This window comes from Festucalex cinctus, chromosome 8, assembly GCF_051991245.1.
Source record: "Festucalex cinctus isolate MCC-2025b chromosome 8, RoL_Fcin_1.0, whole genome shotgun sequence".
Taxonomy (NCBI): domain Eukaryota; kingdom Metazoa; phylum Chordata; class Actinopteri; order Syngnathiformes; family Syngnathidae; genus Festucalex; species Festucalex cinctus.
The window spans coordinates 28852082-28869211 of NC_135418.1; the positions used below are offsets into that span (position 1 = coordinate 28852082).

Sequence of the window (17130 nt, forward strand, 5' to 3'; positions counted from 1 at the left end):
GTGTATTACTTGCGCATCATTTAAAAAAAACACCATGGGAGCCACGTCATCTGAAGGTGCTTTTCTATTGGCTGCTGCTAGATGATGTCACCTCTATGTGACGCACTTTCAAAAGTCCTCATTAATTAATGGTGAATATTAAAATAAATCTACCATACTTAAAAATCACGTTTAAAATCATCCCCAAATGCTCATGCATGAAATTAATTACCAAAGACTAAAACAAAGGACATTTTTTTACTATAATTATAGTTAGTTTTAGTTAGTTTTGTAAACATAAAATGTAGTTTCAGTTAGTTTTCGTTTTTTTATTTTTTTTTTTATTTTTTTAAAGCATTTTCGTTTGATGTATGATTTAAACAGACATATAGGATTAAGGTGATTTTTTTTTTTTTTGCTCTCAAAAAACGTATAAATGCGTTCTATTTTAAATGTTTTAAGTGTCCCAAAGATGTTTTGAATGTTTTTTTTGTTGTTTTTTTTTTAATGCTATAACATACAGAAGGTTTTTATACAGCCCCTGAACTGAAAAGAATGCTGATTTGTTTTGTGAGCGCGACAAAAAGGAAAAGCACGGGCGGAGTCGGCGTTGACCTTTTTCCTGACCAGCGACATGACTCCGATCCGGGTGAGCACGTGCTGTCGCGACAGGCCCTCGCGCGGGACGCCGTCCGCAAACGTCTCGGCGCCGTCGGCGCCCGGCTCGCACAGGTGTCTCATGAACAGAGACACGTAGGCCCTGGACAAATCACAATGAGGGTCGTTTTTGTTTTTTTTAAAAAAAGAGACAACACACTTCCAGCGGAAGACTAAAAATTCTCAAGCTATCTAAGCAAACGTTACAATCTACATCTTTATTCAGTGTCCCGTCTATCCTAACAAATGCACTCACATGCACAATGACAGTCATAAGATCCAAATTAAAGTCATTTCTTAAATGAATCATACAGGAACCTTTATATGATTACCCCATTTTATTTTACCGCGTAAAAAAATAAAATAAATATTTTGCCATTTTTTTTCCCTCTGCTGTTGAACTGGTATTTCTTGTTTTGTTTTTTTCGCACTAATATTGTTCATTTATCATTTTAATAATTATGTGACTGCTGGAGAGAAAAGCAGTAGCGGCACATATTACTATCCTAGAAAACGCTTAACCGTTGAACGTACCGGCACAAATGAGGTATCAAAAGATGCGGCTCGATCTGACTTGGCGTGGAATTGTTTTTTTTCGTAATTCCGAGTTACCATGGCGACGCAATCCCCCCCCCAAAAAAAAAGTCCAATAGGAATGAATGGAGAAGGCGGGGAAAAGATCCACAAATCAAGCACCTCGAGATTGACCTGATTTCAACAGGAAGTGACCCGCAACTGACCTAATTTCAACAGGAAGTGACTTGATTTCAACAGGAAGTGACCCAGAAGTGACTTGATTTCAACAGGAAGTGACCTGGAAGTGGCCTAAAATCAACAGGAAGTGACCTGTTTTCGACAGGAAGTGACCTGTTTTCAACAGGAAGTGACCTGGAACTGACCTGATTTCAACAGGAAGTGACTTGATTTCAATAGGAAGTGACCCAGAAGTGACCAGATTTCAACAGGAAGTGACACGTGTACAAAAAAACTATAAAAAACTATTGTGAAATTATCTGTTGCTTTAAAGGATAATAACCACCATGACATTGATGCTAGTTTTGTTAGCCTCTCGATGGCATCTTGCATTGCCTGCTAGCATTAAGCTACCAAACATTTCTAATTTGTCACTTTGGTGTTCTCATACTGTACTTAGTCATTTGCATGCTGCATCGGCCCCTTACCTGAAGTGTGTTTATCATTTGAATCATAATTGAACAACTCCAAACTGGAGTGTCACCTGAACTCGCGCTCGCTCTTCCCTCTCAGGTCGCGCACAATCCAGTGGGACGTGAACGCGTCCTGGGGGGGCATGCCCCAGCGCATGATGGCGTTCAGGAAGGCCTTCCTCTGACGGGCGTTGAAGCCCAGCACCTGGGGAGCAAAACACGTACAATGCCGTGAAAAAAAAAAAAAAAAAAAAAAAAAGTATTTCCGCAAATCATGTTCAAAGTGTCTTAAAAAATAAAAATAAAAGCAATGAAATAAAGATTTGCTTTTCTTCCCCATATTAAATAAAATTATTTGGTGTTTAAAAAAAAAACCAAAAAACTAAACACATAGCTGGATGATCGGATGACATAAGGCAAAAAGTGCAAAAAGTGAAAGAGGGCAAATACTTTTGTGCATATACAAATATTACTAACACCCCAATGGCCCTGTCAGTTTATACCTCGATGCTGCCGCCGACTCGGGCCAGCAGGGGGGGCAAGGGCTTGTCTTTGTCGTTCCTCAGATGGCGGCGAGAATGCCGGCGCCCACCTGCCACAGAGAAAAACAGTCGGTAAGATCAAAAAGATACATTTTATGACTCGCATTTCAGTTATCCCCCGCCTGGTGATTCACGATATTCACAAATTCACTTATTTCGTTTATAAAAAATAAATAAATAAAAAATCACCACCCTGGATAGTGGTTAATCCTAAAACGAAAATCCTGATTTAAAACCCTTTTTTGCTATACAGTCACCGGCCACTTCATTAGGTACACCTACAACTGCAATCATGAGAAAAAATGCATGTCCCTAATGAAGTGTCCCCAATGAAAGGATTTTAATTAAGGATACCTTCCGGCCTCTCCTCGAAGTCTTCGTCCTCGTCCTCGGACCCCACCGAGTACTCCGACTGGTTGTCTGAAACATCATTCTGCCACTCTGAGCACCACACATCAGAGACAACACAGTACATTGCATTGCCACCTGGGGGCGCCGCGCCAGCCAGCTCAGCGAGAGCGCCCTGGCTCGTGAAAGCAAGGGGGAGAGAGTGCGCTCTCCAAAAAAAAATAATATGTTGACCCTCTCGTGCTGGGTGAGCACTCGGGGAGAGAGCTCCATTAGCAGAACTGGTGTACTTTTTTAAAAAACGCAGTCACGGAGGTCAAAAGCTTGTAATTGATTTATAGAACGGAGGAGTGGTTCCGTGTTGACGTTCTGGACGTGGAAGCCAATTCAAACGTCTTCTCAATATGAAACTCCAAGAGTGCAAAAGCTAAGCTGGACTCAGGTGGTGTAATATAACGGACAACATGCTTCCATCAAGTGGCATCAAAGAAAAGGACCACAAAAAAACAAACTCGAAACACAAGCATGCATTTGTCGAATACAGTGGAACCTTAACTCACAGCCGTTTTACTGGATTTAGACTGATTTTGCAAGGCTCCAAGAATATTGTGTTTTATTGCTATAAAAAATATGGAAAATAACCAAAAGAAAGATAAAAGCCTCTCTTCTTTCATCAGGGAAAAAAAAAAGTGTATTTGTATCTGTATCCGTTTTGCAGCAATTAGCATCAGAATACAGCCAAGTTTCATCATTATTCACGAACCTGTTGAAAACACTGGCAAAAAGAGCTTGTTGCAACATGACCCTGGCTGATCTCTTATACTCTGCTGCCGCCTGCTGGGCATTTTTTGTAATAATTATCATTGCTTTAAGCGACCTCTTCAGGTCAGAAGATGCATCAAAGCCTTCTGTATGCTTTGGCATTAAAAAAAAACAACAACAAAAAAACAACAACAACAACAACAACAAAAACGTATAAATACGTTTTTGGGAGTGCAGGACAAAGCATTAAAGTTCCACTGTAAACGTACAAAATGTCCTCCCACCATCCTGCACATTGCTCAAGCATGCCACTTATTAAAAGACGAACACGGGTGCGAAGATCAAACGTCGGCCATGTTTGTCGACGCCTACCTTGGTCCTCCTGGGTGGTGTCGTTGTAGTTGACCTGCTTGCGGATGCGCTTGCCCTTGCCCAGGTTGCGGGCCAGATCCTCCTGCTGCTGCTCGTAGTGGTGGCGCAGGAGTTTCTCCCAGTAGTCCGGGTCCACGTTCTCCTCCTGCTTGATGATCTCGCGCTCCACCTCCTCCTGTGCGCGCGCACACACATCATGTGTCAAACACCTTGCGCTAAGCTAATGTAGCAGTCATTTACTCAAGCAAATGGACTCAAAACACACAATCAATATTTGCAAATATTTTATTTTATTTTTTTATTTTTTTCTGCGCCCCCACAACCTCACCTCTCCGTCCTCCTCCTTGACCACGTACTGGGCCACCTTGAAGGAGCTGAGGTACTCGTTCATGTTCTGGATCTCCGTGTCTTCCGTGGCGTCCTGGCTGCGGTCCAGCAGCTTGGAGATGGCGTCGTCGTCGTAGTGGATCACGTTGCCCTCCTCGCCGTCTTTGTTGTCGCCTGACCAAAAAGTTAAGTTATGCGAAAAAAATATAATGATTTATTATTGTGGTTGTATTTCCTGCATTATAGTGAGATTTATTTATTTTTTTTTAACTGAGCTACATTTTGTCTCTTTTGTGTGTTGCAGCTCAAAAAATATTTTGAAGCATAATAAATTAATATCACAATGCACAATTATACTTTTGTATAAGATTTGATATTTTCATTGCTACCAACTGTAATATGCAGCTAAATATAATACAGTTCTTTCAAAAATATTTATAGTATATTAGAAATACAGCATTGCAAATAAATTATATTTTTATTTTACTAAATAATAACAATAATTTTAATTCCTGCATGTGTACCAGTATATCTTTGTCGCTTTTATTTAACTAAATAAAATATAGGAACTACATTAATTATTAATACATTAACACAAATGTAATTTCTATTTAATTAAATATTAACAGTTGTAAAAAAAAAAAAAAAAGGTGATTTAATGAAATAATGTTACTAAAACTAGACAAACAACAAAGATATTTTTTATTTAATATTATATATATTTTTGTTACTGAATCATAATGAGAACTGTTTTTAATATTTTGGTTACATTTTCAATGAATCATTAGTAAAGGGATACTTGACTAATTGAGCCATTTTCAGCTGTAAAAGCTAATATTTTGTCTATAATTAATGTGGTAACTTCATTATTTTTCATGTACAATGAATACTTTTAAAAAGTCATTTTTCCACTTGCTGTCGACTGATGATGACATCATCACCTGTGCGGAGGAAGTAGGAAACGGACCAATCATGGCTCAGTTTGCTGACCAAATCCAGAAAACAGGTGAGCCACGATTGGTCATTACCTACTTCCTCAGCACAGGTGATGTCATCATCAGTCGACAGCAAGTGGAAAAATTACTTTTTAAAGGTATTAATTGTACGTGAAAAATAATGAAGTTGCCACATTAATTATAGACAAAATATTAACTTTTCACTGCTGACAATTGTTCAATGAGTCAAGTATCCTGTTGATTAAAAAAAACAAAACAAAAACAAAAAACACTATAGTATATAATGAGGCCGTGATGCAGTGGTGCAGCGCGCGGCACGGACGCACCCCCCATATTGCGAGCCGCCTCCATCTCGTCCTTGAACAGCTCCTCCGTGCCAAACTTGAGGATGTCGTCCAGCTCCTGCTTGGACATGGATCCCGTCTTGGAGCCCAGGCCGGGCCGCACCACCAGGTGGGTCAGCATCATCTTCCTCTTGGCCACCTGAGTGATCCGCTCCTCCACCGAGCCCCGCGTCACGAAGCGGTAGATCATCACCTTCCTGTTCTGGCCGATGCGGTGCGCTCTGCTGAAAGCCTGAAAAAGACGACGCCGGGCTGTCAGCATGACTACAATACAGCAAAAATGATTTCCTATTAGCCAAAGCTTTGCCATCTTGTGGCAGTTTAGAGCGTTGCAGCCTAAAACCTCTCATAATATAGCTGAAAAACAAATGATCTGAAAAAAAAAATAGCCATGAATAAAATAGAAACTGAGCTCAATCTCAGACATACTTGGATGTCATTGTGAGGGTTCCAGTCTGAGTCGTAGATGATGACGGTGTCGGCGCTGGCCAGATTGATTCCCAGACCTCCGGCTCGGGTCGAGAGCAGGAAGCAGAACTGCTGAGCGCCCGGTGCTGCAACCCGACGACACGAGCCAAGTACATCATACAAAAAAAAAAAAAAAACATCAGAATGACTGCAAATGCACAAAAATAATACTCACACGCTGTACTTAAAGGGATACTTGACTCATTGAGCCATTTGTAGCAGTGAAAAGTTTAGATTTTGTCCAGGATGAATTTGATAACTTCGTTAGTTTTCATGTACAATTAATACCTTTAAAAACTCATTTTTTCTACTTGCTGTCGACTGAAGATGACATCAATATTGCTCAGGTGACAACCAATCACAGCGGAGCTTCAGAAAACAGGCGAGCTGTGATTGGTCGTCGCCTGAGCAACTGTGATGTCATCTTCAGTCGACAGCAAGTGGCAAAATGGCCGCCCCGAGACAGATTAAAAATGAGCCAATCGCACACAAAATAATAATAATAATAATAATAATAATAATAATAATAATAATAATAATAATAATGATAATGGTAATAATAATAATAATAACTAATCTTCCACAAATGTAATATTAATCAGAATGTCGTGTTTAGACGAGTGAGGTCACATATAAGATATTATTGTCAAGAAATATTTCAGATTGACATCCACTTTAAAGGGATAATTTACTTATTTAGCCATTTTTGGCAGTCAAACATGAATATTTTGCCTATAAAAAATTTGATATTTTAATTATTTTTCATGTACAATTAGTACGTTTTACAAGACATTTTGCAACTTGCTGTCGACTGAAAATGACATCACAAGCTCTCAGGTAACCAATCACAGCTCAGCTTGTGAATGTCACATGACCAAACCGACAAAACAGGTGAGCTGTGATTGGTTACCTGAGCCCTTGTGATGTCATTTTCAGTCGACAGCAAATTGCGAAATGTGTTGTTAAACGTAAACTTTTTATTGCTATAATGGGTTAAATAAGTGAAGTATCGCTTTAAGTAAAACACTCGGCTCGGCTTCTTTTCCAACTCTGAAGAAAACTGACCGTTGAAGCGGTCGATGGCCTCCTGCCTCAGGCCTCCGGTGATGCCGCCGTCGATGCGCTCGTATTTATAACCCTCAAACTCTAAGAAGTCCTCCAGCAGATCCAACATCTTGGTCATCTGCCACAGGAACCCAAAACCATATTTAATAATGATCACCATAATGACAACAAACATCTGATGTAGTGGAACACAATCAGTTCTGAGGTTGAGCTAATTAAAAAAAAAAATGTAATTGTTTTTCGATGTGCAATCTGCACAACTTAAATAAAAAAAAAAAAAAAAAAGAGAGAGTTTGCATAAGTGTGCACACCCTCCATAACTTGCAATAAAGCTATGTTCACAATTAACCACTACTATTCAAATTTATAATATACTGAAAATGACCAGCGGTCCCCGATGAACGATTGGCGTCCTACTTTGCCTGCACTTACCTGTGAGAAAATGAGAACTCTGTGGCCTTCGTCCTTGAGCTTCTTCAGCATTTTCTGCAGCAGCGTCAGCTTTCCCGACGACTTCACCAGCTGGTTGCCGTCGTACGAGCCGTTGGGCAAAACGGGAGCCTCCTACAAGAGAGAAAAAAAAAAAAAAAAAAAAAAGTCACGTCAACGTGACCCGGCGCAGCTCTTGAAGAAAAGAAAAAAAAACACCAATTTGACGCTCAGTCGTACCACGGCGGCGACAGGGAAGAGGTAGGGGTGGTTGCAGCACTTCTTCAGGTCCATCATGATGTTGAGCAGGGACACTTGGTTGCCGCCGCCTTTGGAGTTGAGGGCCTCGAAGTTCCGCGTCAAGATGAACTTGTAGTACTTCCTTGACGGGGGAGAAAGCGCAAAGTCAGACACTATTTAGGTCATAGGTCAATTTGCAAGTACATATCGACGTATGGATGCCAATAAAATAAACAGAATTTAACTTAGCTTTGGGCTAATTAATTAATTGCTCCGATATGGTTGCTACATATCATATAAATGTGACATCATGCGTGAACAAAGTAATTGAAAAACCAAAGATATACGGTATGTATTTGAGAATATAGGGAACTCCCACATATTCGTGCTACATCTTTCGCAAATTCGTCCATTTCCCAATTTTATTCTTTGTTATTGCCTGAAAAACTCACCTACATTTCTTTAGTGCCATCTTGTGGCCAAACAATTATGTTGACGTGAGGAAAAGGCTTCATTATGTCAGGCCACAAAAAAATAATAAAAATAATAATAATTGTTTGGTCGCCCTCTTGTGACATCTAGAGGCAATTACACTTTTGGGCAGATGTCAATTCCAGGGCTCAAAATGGGGTTCACTGTGTATTCCTATTTTGTTTTGCTTTTAGAAAGAAAGTGAGACAGAGAGAGAAAGACAGAGAGAGAATAAAGGTGCCAGCGGTGGCAGCAGAGTATAAGAGATCAACCAGGGCCATTTTGCAAAAAGCTCTTTTACCCACAGTTTGAAACAGATTTGTGAATAATGATGAATCTTAGCTATATTCTAATGCTAATTGCTGCAAAACGGAAACAGATAGAAACTTTTTTTTCCTGATGAAAGAAGACACTTTAATCTTTCTTTTGGTAGGTTCCATGTTTTTATAGCAAGAGAAGACAATATTCTGTGGGCCTGAAAAAATCCGTCAAAATCCAGTAAAACAGCGAACGGAATTGCTTCCGTGAAAATGGCGGCGAGTGAATGAGTTAAGTTTTTATCTTTAAAAATTGCAAATTTATCACCTAACACTGTCACTTTTTTTTTTTTTTTTTTTTTTAATCAGTACGGTACAATGTGCTGTATACCGTAATCTTACAAGTGTGATCAATTTTGAGAAGATGTGGTTTACATATGGCAACATCATATCTTATCACTGACTTCTGCATGGGGCTGAGCTCCACCCGCACGATCAGCTCCGTCTTGGCGGGCATGTTCTTGAAGACGTCCGCCTTGAGCCTCCTGAGCATGTGTGGGCCCAGCAGGTCGTGGAGCTTCTTGATCTGGTCCTCCTTGGAGATGTCGGCAAATTCCTCCAGGAAGCCCTCCAGGTTGCTGCACGGCAAAAATAAAAAAAAATGTAAAAAATCCACGCGATACAGAATAAACATTTGAAGTGGCTCGACATACTTGAAGCGTTCCGGCGTGAGGAAGTTGAGCAAGTGGAAAAGCTCCTCCAGGTTGTTCTGGAGAGGAGTTCCGGTGAGCAGCAGCTTGTAGTAGATCTTGTAGCCATTGAGGATCCTGAAAAACTGCAGGGGACAAAGCCTTCATTCTTCAACACAAATAAACCGTTTTCCCATGAGGGTCATCAAGTACTAGTTAGCATAGTAGTCTGAATAACGCGCTAGCAAAAAATGATGTGACATCACACATGGGACATAAAAATAAATATGTTACATCAGCATTTTACACAAATGCCATATCGACGTCATGAACTCGACATTTGGCATAAACACAATGAAAAATGTAACTGCAAAAACATTCTTCAACGTCACCTTCACTTTGGACTGCGCAAAAAGGTGCATTCAAGGTCCATCCAAAAAAAAAACAGGACGTCTCAACAGTTGACGGCAAAAGACGAGCAATCAAATAAACCTAACAATGACACCAAGATTCGGCCAGATGGCGCCAAAGTCATGATTTTATCACTTTGTCCTAAACACAAAAACAGCCAATCTCCAAGTCAAGTCAAGTCAAGTCAAGTCAAGTCAAGTCAAGTCAGGCTAATGCTGCATTCGAGGATGGTCGGAAGTCGGATATATGCGAGTTGTTTTTTCCCAGTTCAAGGCAAAGGTAAACAACCAAAATGGCGGATTGTGATAAATTGTTTTTTTTTATTTTGGTCCTCAAAACTCATTTTGACCTCCAGCTAACTTACCTGCTCCCAATTTTGCTTCATTTATTGTTTGGATCTCACATTTCATACAGTTCATTAGTTGACCGTATGATTTCATGCGGGGAGATGGCGGCAATACTGTCACGTACGTTGCGTTACGTGAAGTTAAGCCGAATATTTATGAATGAAGAAAGTTATCTACTGTAGTTTCATACTCAAGTAAATTGTGTTTTACCATTCGGAGTGACGTCACATTGTAGTCCGACTTTGCACGTGCAATTTCTGAGTTTAAAAAAAATAAATAAAAATAAAAAGTCCGACTTCCGACCATCCTCGAATGCAGCATATGTTGACTGTTAATTTCCCTTGGAGGGTGCCCCCTAGTGGTTACCTTGGACTGGTTGTTCTTCAGCCTGTGGGCCTCGTCCACCACCAGGCAAGCCCAGGTGATGGACCCCAGGATGGCTTGATCGATGGTGATCAGCTCGTAGGACGTCAGCAGCACGTGGAACTTGATGGGCGTGTCTTTCTGAGAGATGGCAAAACGCTTGATGAGACGCTCGTCACTTGAACGAGCGAGAAACGGCAGACGAGGAGGCCCTCGGGAGGTGCCAACCTTCATGCGGAAAGCTTTGCGTCCCAGCTTGACGGCGCTGTCCTCGAAGGTGAACTCGTTCTCCCGGATGATGGCGCGGCTGTCTTTGTCGCCGGTGTACGTCACCACGTAGAAGTCGGGGGCCCACATCTCAAACTCCCGCTCCCAGTTGATGATGGTGGACAGGGGCGCGCTCACCAGGAAGGGACCCTTGGAGTGACCCTGGACAAACGCCGTTGCTCGTGTAAAACAAATCGTTTGACATGAAATATTCTGAATGTCATACGCAAAAAAAAAAAATCCCCAAAAAAATGAAATGCTTTTCTTTAATGCATGTAGTTATGTTTATTGCGCAATCACAAACCTGTGCTACCTTGAACGTAAACGTCCACTGTCAAACTAAAGGATCATTTGCGGTCAAAATTAATAGTGTTATTAAAACTCATTTACTCCCAATAACGTATAAATAGGTTTTTTTTGTTTTTAATGTTCTAAGTGTCCCAAAGACGTATTTATACGTTTTTGTTGTTGTTGTTTTTTTAATGCTAGAGCATACAGAAGGCTTTGATGCAGCCTCTCAACTGCAAAGAACGGTTGCAGAAATGCTAGTTATTACACAAACAGCCAGCAGGTGGCAGCAGAGCAAAGGAGATCAACCAGGGCCATGTAGAAAAAAAAAGCTCAATTACTTCCAATTTTAAATAGATTTGTGAAAACTGATGAAAGTTAGCTCTCTTCTAATGCTAATTGCTGCAAAACGGAAACAGATAGAAACATTCTTTTTTTTTTCCTGATGAAAGAAGAGACTTTAATCTTTCTTTTGATAGGTTCCATGCTTTTATAGCAATTAAACACAATATTCTGTGGGCATTGCAAAATCAGTCAAAATCCAGTAAAACAGCCGGGAGCGAACGTGACTGCTTCTGTTGGTCATTTTTTTGTAATAACTACCATTGCTTTAAGCCACCACTTTATTCCAGAAGCTCCATCGAAGCCTTCTGTATGCTTGTGCGTTTAAAAAAAAAAAAAAAAGTCTAAATGCGTGATTGGGAGTGAAGGACAGAGCATTAAAGAACGTTTTTTGGGAGCAAATGATTGAAGTGTTTCAAATGAAGTTTTCGCGGCGAGGTTCCGGATCTGAATTGCCTGGACGCGTTTCAACTCACCTCCTTGTAGAGCGAGTAGAGGAAGACGATGGTCTGCACGGTCTTGCCCAGGCCCATCTCGTCGGCCAGGATGGTGTCGGTGCCCTGCGCCCACGAGAAGCGCAGCCAGTTGAGGCCCTCCAGCTGGTACGGGTGCAGCGTCCCCCCGGTGGCGTTGATGTACCACGGCTGGTGCTCGAACTTGATGGTGGGCTGCGGGTCGCAAAACCCGTTATTTTTACCGCCGCGGTGGCGATTCTTTCCCGCCCGTCCTTGCGCGCTTACGTCGATGATGGGCGCGTCCGGTGGGATCTCCCTCTTGGGCTGCTCCTCTTTGAGTCGCGTTCCTTTCGACGCCACCAGGGGCCGCTGGTCCTCGCCTAAGATTTGCTCCCTAGGCGACAAAAAAAAAAAGAGTGGATCCGTGGGCTACCGTCCAAAAAAGGGAGTCGGATGCCTTCCGTGACTTGGTCGTACGTACCTGTGGTCCCAGTAGGACGCTTTATGGCTGTCGTATTCCGGGACGTCAAAGTCGTCCACCTCCCACGTGCACTGGTCGTACGGGAGGTCCCTCCACTTGATCAGGTAGTGCACGTCCCCATCTTTATCGAAGCTACACACGCACACGGGAAGTGCAAATTCGTACTTTGCTACACTTACATGAAGAATATAAAAGATAAAAAATAATGAAAGAGAAATATGGAAGGGAAAAGAGGCGGGGCTAAGCTATTCAAATGAGAACGACTGAAAATCACGATGTTTGGAGTCATGGAAAGCAGGTCTACAAATGAGGGTAAGGGTTCCAGGTATCCAATTATTGATTGATTGATTGATTGATTGATTGATTGAACAAATAAGTGGAAGTTGAAGGAGAAAAGAAAAAAAAAATCAATAGCATCATAATTTACATGTTATCATAATAATATACTAATAGGTTGTTCTTGCTAACATAAAAATTAAACAATAGAAAATAAACAAAACATGTTTATCTTAAGATGACTTGACTTGACTTGACCAGACTTACAGTTAGGGTTAGGTTAGGTTAAGGTTTCATGCCAAGATAATGGTGTCAATTAGGGTTTCAAGACAATTTTGGGGTTTCAAACAAGGATTAAGGCGCCCAATTGGGGTTTCAAGACAAGGTTATTGTTTCAAATAAGCATTACAGAGCTATGTTAGGGTTTCCAACATGGATTATGGTTTCCAATTAGGGTTTCAAGACAAGGTTGGGGTTTCAAGGCAGGGTCAGAAATTCCAGTTAGGGTTTTCAGACAAGGATTAGGGATTGTAGTTGGGCTTTAAGATAAGATAAATGTTTCAAATTTTGGAGCTATAATTAAGGTTCCAAACAAGGATCGAGTTTAGGGTTTCAAACAAGCATTGTTGAGCTGCATTAAGGCTGCCAACATGGATTACAGTTTCTAATGATAGCTTCAAGACAAGGTTGAGGTTAGAAATTTAAGGTAGGGTTTTTTTTTTTTTTTTAAAGCCTTTGTTTGGGTTTCAAACAAGGGTATCAAACTGGAGTTTCATGTCAAGAAAATGGTGCCAAATGCAACTTCAAAATCGGGTTAGGGTTTCAAATTCGGGTTTTAAGACAGGGTTACGGTTTTCACACAAGGGTGAGTTCTTTTTATAATCACAACTTCTCAGTAAACATTTTTTTTGAAGCGAGACGTGACAGGTGCGCGCACCTGTGGTTGAGCACGCGGTGCATGACCATCCACTCGGGCTTGATGCCGTATCTGTAGAAGCGCTCCTCCATGGCGGCGTATTGCGGGTCTTTGCTCTTGCGCTTGTCGCTGTTGAGCTCCTCCTCCCCGGAGCCGTAGTCGTACGGCGGCGGCTCGTCCATGTCGTTCTTGCGCTGGTAGTTGCGGTACATCACCGTGTGGTACAGCTCCAACTGCGATACAGAGAACACAACATGGAAGCAAATTATTTTGGATCGACACTGGCACTAAATTATCGATCAAGTAGTTTAGTTTCAGTTTGGCCCTTTTATGCACACAGACATCACAGATATCAAACAGATATCGGGCATGTCACGGTAGTGTGCTTCGATCATGTGACATCATGTGACTTCGGATCTCATCTTTGGAGTAGATTGCATACAGTATTGTACTTGAAAAATATTTTTTTTGGGATGTTCTTTTATGGTTTATAGTAGTAGTTGCATTGATAATCTTTTTTTATTTAGGTTGAAAGAGAAGTGATGAAGGCAGCATTTATTTATTTTTATTTATTTGTAGTTTCTGAACAGTAGCCTATATAACAAAATATTTGATTAAATTTCTTTTCATATGATCACTTTAAAAACGTAAAAAAAATATTTTGTCATAATTGGAATGCTTCGGGGGGGGGCATTGATAAAGTATTTTCTCTTTATCAATTAACTTTGTCCTACTTTTGTCATTTAAAAAAAAGAAACGACACAGAAACACTTAAAGGTTGAAATTTAATTATGAATAAACAATTCAATGAACCTTAATTCACCTTAATTAAAAAAAAATCAATACAATTAAAGGTTGAAATTTGATTATAAATAAACAATTCAATGAACCTTAATTCAATCAAAAATTTAAAAAAAAAATTATTAAAAAAAAAAAATTCAAAAAGTATCGATATCGTGATGTGTATCGGCGATACTGGCCCTGTAATTACTTGGTATCGGATCGATACCAAGATTTGCAGTATCGCACACCACTAATTCAAACAAGGATGTTGTTTTCAAAGTCGGGTTTTGAGCTCGCGTCAGGGTTTCAAATAGGGATGTAACGATATCCAAACGTCACGATACGATAATTATCACGATATTGTGAGGGGGTTGGCGATATAAAAAAAATATATTGAGGCACTTACTTGCTAATGCAAGAACATTGAGTTCCTCCACATATCGACTCGCTTCACAAGTATATTACGTTCCCCTTCATCGGACAATTAGGGTGGATTTGAAACATAGAAGGGCCAAAACATGCCTTTTGAAAATTAAATTGCACTAAAAAACTAGCCACCAGAGGGTGCTAGAACTGCACAAAGGGAAATCAGCCCAACTTTTTTTTAACATGTGTTTGCTTTTAATATCGTGACATGACGACGACGATATATTGTGGCAGTTTCATTATCGCGATATCACGATATTGCCGTTATCGTGACATCCCGAGTTTCAAATGAGGCTTTCAAGCCTGTGTTGGAAAGAGCGAACGGGTGCGGCGTGGAAGTCACCTGCAGCTCGCTGACCCAGGAGCAGTGCCAGTACGACAGTCCGGCCCACTTGACCAGGAACTCCCTCTCGGGGTGGCCCTTGAGGGGCGGCTTGCTCAGGGGGTCGGCGGGGGGCTGGCCGTCCGGGCCCGCCGGCGGTTCGGCCGGCAGCGGGGCCTCGCCCCACGTCCAGTGCATGATCTTTTGCACTTTGCCTTTCAGGGGCGGGCACTAAAAAGGACATACATAAAAAAAAAATAAAAAATAAAAAAAAATAGAATTGCTATCAGCCAGAAGCAAGGCCAAAACTTAATAAATCGTACGGGCTCACCATGCAGCGCGGACAAATCCACTCGCCGTTGGGTATCTCGGGCAGCGGCGGGTTGAGGCAGTGGATGTGGTAGGAGGACGGGCAGGCGTCGCAACACAGCAGCTCCCCGCCGTCCTTGCACACTCGGCAAAACTCCATGTGGTCGTCCTCTTCCTCCCCCGCCGCCTCCTCGTCCTCCTCGTCCTCCTCGTCTTTGGCTTCCCACTGGATGCCCTCCTTCTCCTGCCGGCGCACAGTTTGAACAACACAATTTGCTTTGGCGCCATCTGGTGGTATTGCTGGGGTCAAGGGAATAAATTGAAGTGAGTTGAGGAGCTTCATTTAGATAAAGGTCAATTGTTTCGTCATTTGTGTATATACATCTATTTTTACCTTAATTAATCAACTCATTCACTCCCAAAAACGTATTTATACTGTTTTTTTTTAGGTTTTTGTATGCTAGAGTTTTGTATGAAGGCTTTGATGCAGTTTCTGACCTGAAGCGGTCGCTTAAAGCGATGGTACTTATTACAAAAAATAAAAAATAAAAAAATAAAAATAAAAACGGCCAGCAGGTGGCAGCAAAGTATAAGATGTCAACCAGGTCCATGTTGCAACAAGCTCTTTTTTCCCCAGGATTTTCAACATGTTTGTGAATAATGATGAAGCTTAGCTAATTCTAATGCTAATTGCTACAAAACATAAAAACAGATAAAAAAATATACCGTCCTCTTTTTTTTCCTGACGAAAGAAGAGACACATTTTTCTTTTGGTAGGTTCCATGTTTTTATAGCAATAGAACATGAAAATGGCTGGGAGTGAATGAGTTAATAGCACCAACTATTTTGACAATGTAAGGAATAGAAAGTACAGATATCTGTTTCCAAATATAGGGAGGAAAAAAAAAAAAAAAAAAAAAAAAAAAAAAAAAAAAGTCATGAGAAAATGAAATACTAAATCTAATCTAAAAAAAATCTAATTAAACTAAGTTACTTGCCAGCACTTGGTACTCACACAGTGTGGACAGCTCCATTTGCCCTCGGGGGCCTTCTCCAGCTCGGGTTCCAGGCACACCAGGTGGTACGCCCGTGGACACGTGTCGCACAGGATGATCTCGCCGCCCTGCTGGCAAACCTCGCAGTAGTCCTGGTGGTCCGTCTCGTAGCCGTCGCCGTCCTCCTCTGGGGGAACAAGAGGAGGCATTTCCCAAATGATGGATGGATGGATGGATGGATGGATGGATGGATGGATGGATGGAAGGATGGATGGATGGATGGATGGAAAGCCATAAAGCCAGATAGATAGATAGATAGCCAGATGGATGGATGGATGGATGGATGGATGGATGGATGGATGGATGGATGGATGGATGGATGGATGGATGGATGGATGGATGGATGGATGGATGGATGGATGGAAAGCCATAAAGCCAGATAGATAGATAGATAGCCAGATGGATGGATGGATGGATGGATGGATGGAAGGATGGATGGATGGATGGATGGATGGATGGAAGGATGGATGGATGGATGGATGGATGGATGGATGGATGGATGGATGGATGGATAGATAGACCGCTAGCTAGCTAACTAGTCAGATAGCCAGATAGCTAGCCAGATAGATAGATAGATAGATAGAGACAGACAGACAGACAGCTAGCCAGCTAGATAGATAGATAGATAGATAGATAGATAGATAGATAGATAGATAGATAGATAGATAGATAGATAGATAGATAGATAGATAGATAGAGACAGACAGACAGACAGACAGACAGACAGACAGCTAGCCAGCTAGATAGATAGATAGACAGACAGACAGACAGACAGACAGACAGACCGCTAGCTAACTAGCTAGTCAGATAGCCAGATAGCTAGCCAGCCAGCCAGCCAGATAGATAGATAGCCAGATGGATGGATGGATGGATGGATGGATGGAAGGATGGATGGATGGATGGATGGATGGATGGATGGATGGATGGATGGATGGATGGATGGATGGATGGATGGATGGATGGATGGAAGGATGGATGGATGGATGGATGGATGGATGGAAGGATGGATGGATGGAT

At 41.4% G+C, this 17130-nt stretch overlaps 1 protein-coding gene across 5 annotated transcripts in view; it reads right to left on the reverse strand.

Moving 5' to 3' along the window:
• Positions 1-17130, reverse strand: part of chd5 (chromodomain helicase DNA binding protein 5) — a 39373-nt gene that overhangs the window by 5757 nt on the left and 16486 nt on the right. For 3 of the 5 annotated variants that reach the window (XR_013284652.1, XM_077529993.1, XM_077529995.1), the window contains exons 8-29: positions 16074-16240; positions 15081-15302; positions 14771-14980; positions 13240-13451; positions 12027-12158; positions 11831-11939; positions 11567-11758; positions 10422-10622; positions 10197-10334; positions 9097-9218; positions 8848-9021; positions 7656-7797; positions 7419-7550; positions 6987-7104; positions 5883-6007; positions 5436-5685; positions 4155-4327; positions 3827-4001; positions 2699-2785; positions 2306-2394; positions 1874-2007; positions 595-739 (exon numbers count right to left, since the gene is read on the reverse strand). Coding sequence is in view for 4 of the 5 variants with exons in the window: in XM_077529993.1 (XP_077386119.1) it covers positions 595-739; positions 1874-2007; positions 2306-2394; positions 2699-2785; positions 3827-4001; positions 4155-4327; positions 5436-5685; positions 5883-6007; positions 6987-7104; positions 7419-7550; positions 7656-7797; positions 8848-9021; positions 9097-9218; positions 10197-10334; positions 10422-10622; positions 11567-11758; positions 11831-11939; positions 12027-12158; positions 13240-13451; positions 14771-14980; positions 15081-15302; positions 16074-16240 (3449 nt within the window). In the remaining variant the exon portion in view is untranslated. The remainder of the gene's footprint in view (positions 1-594; positions 740-1873; positions 2008-2305; positions 2395-2698; positions 2786-3826; positions 4002-4154; positions 4328-5435; positions 5686-5882; positions 6008-6986; positions 7105-7418; positions 7551-7655; positions 7798-8847; positions 9022-9096; positions 9219-10196; positions 10335-10421; positions 10623-11566; positions 11759-11830; positions 11940-12026; positions 12159-13239; positions 13452-14770; positions 14981-15080; positions 15303-16073; positions 16241-17130) is intronic. The other 2 variants (XM_077529996.1, XM_077529994.1) reach the window with 1 other exon arrangement.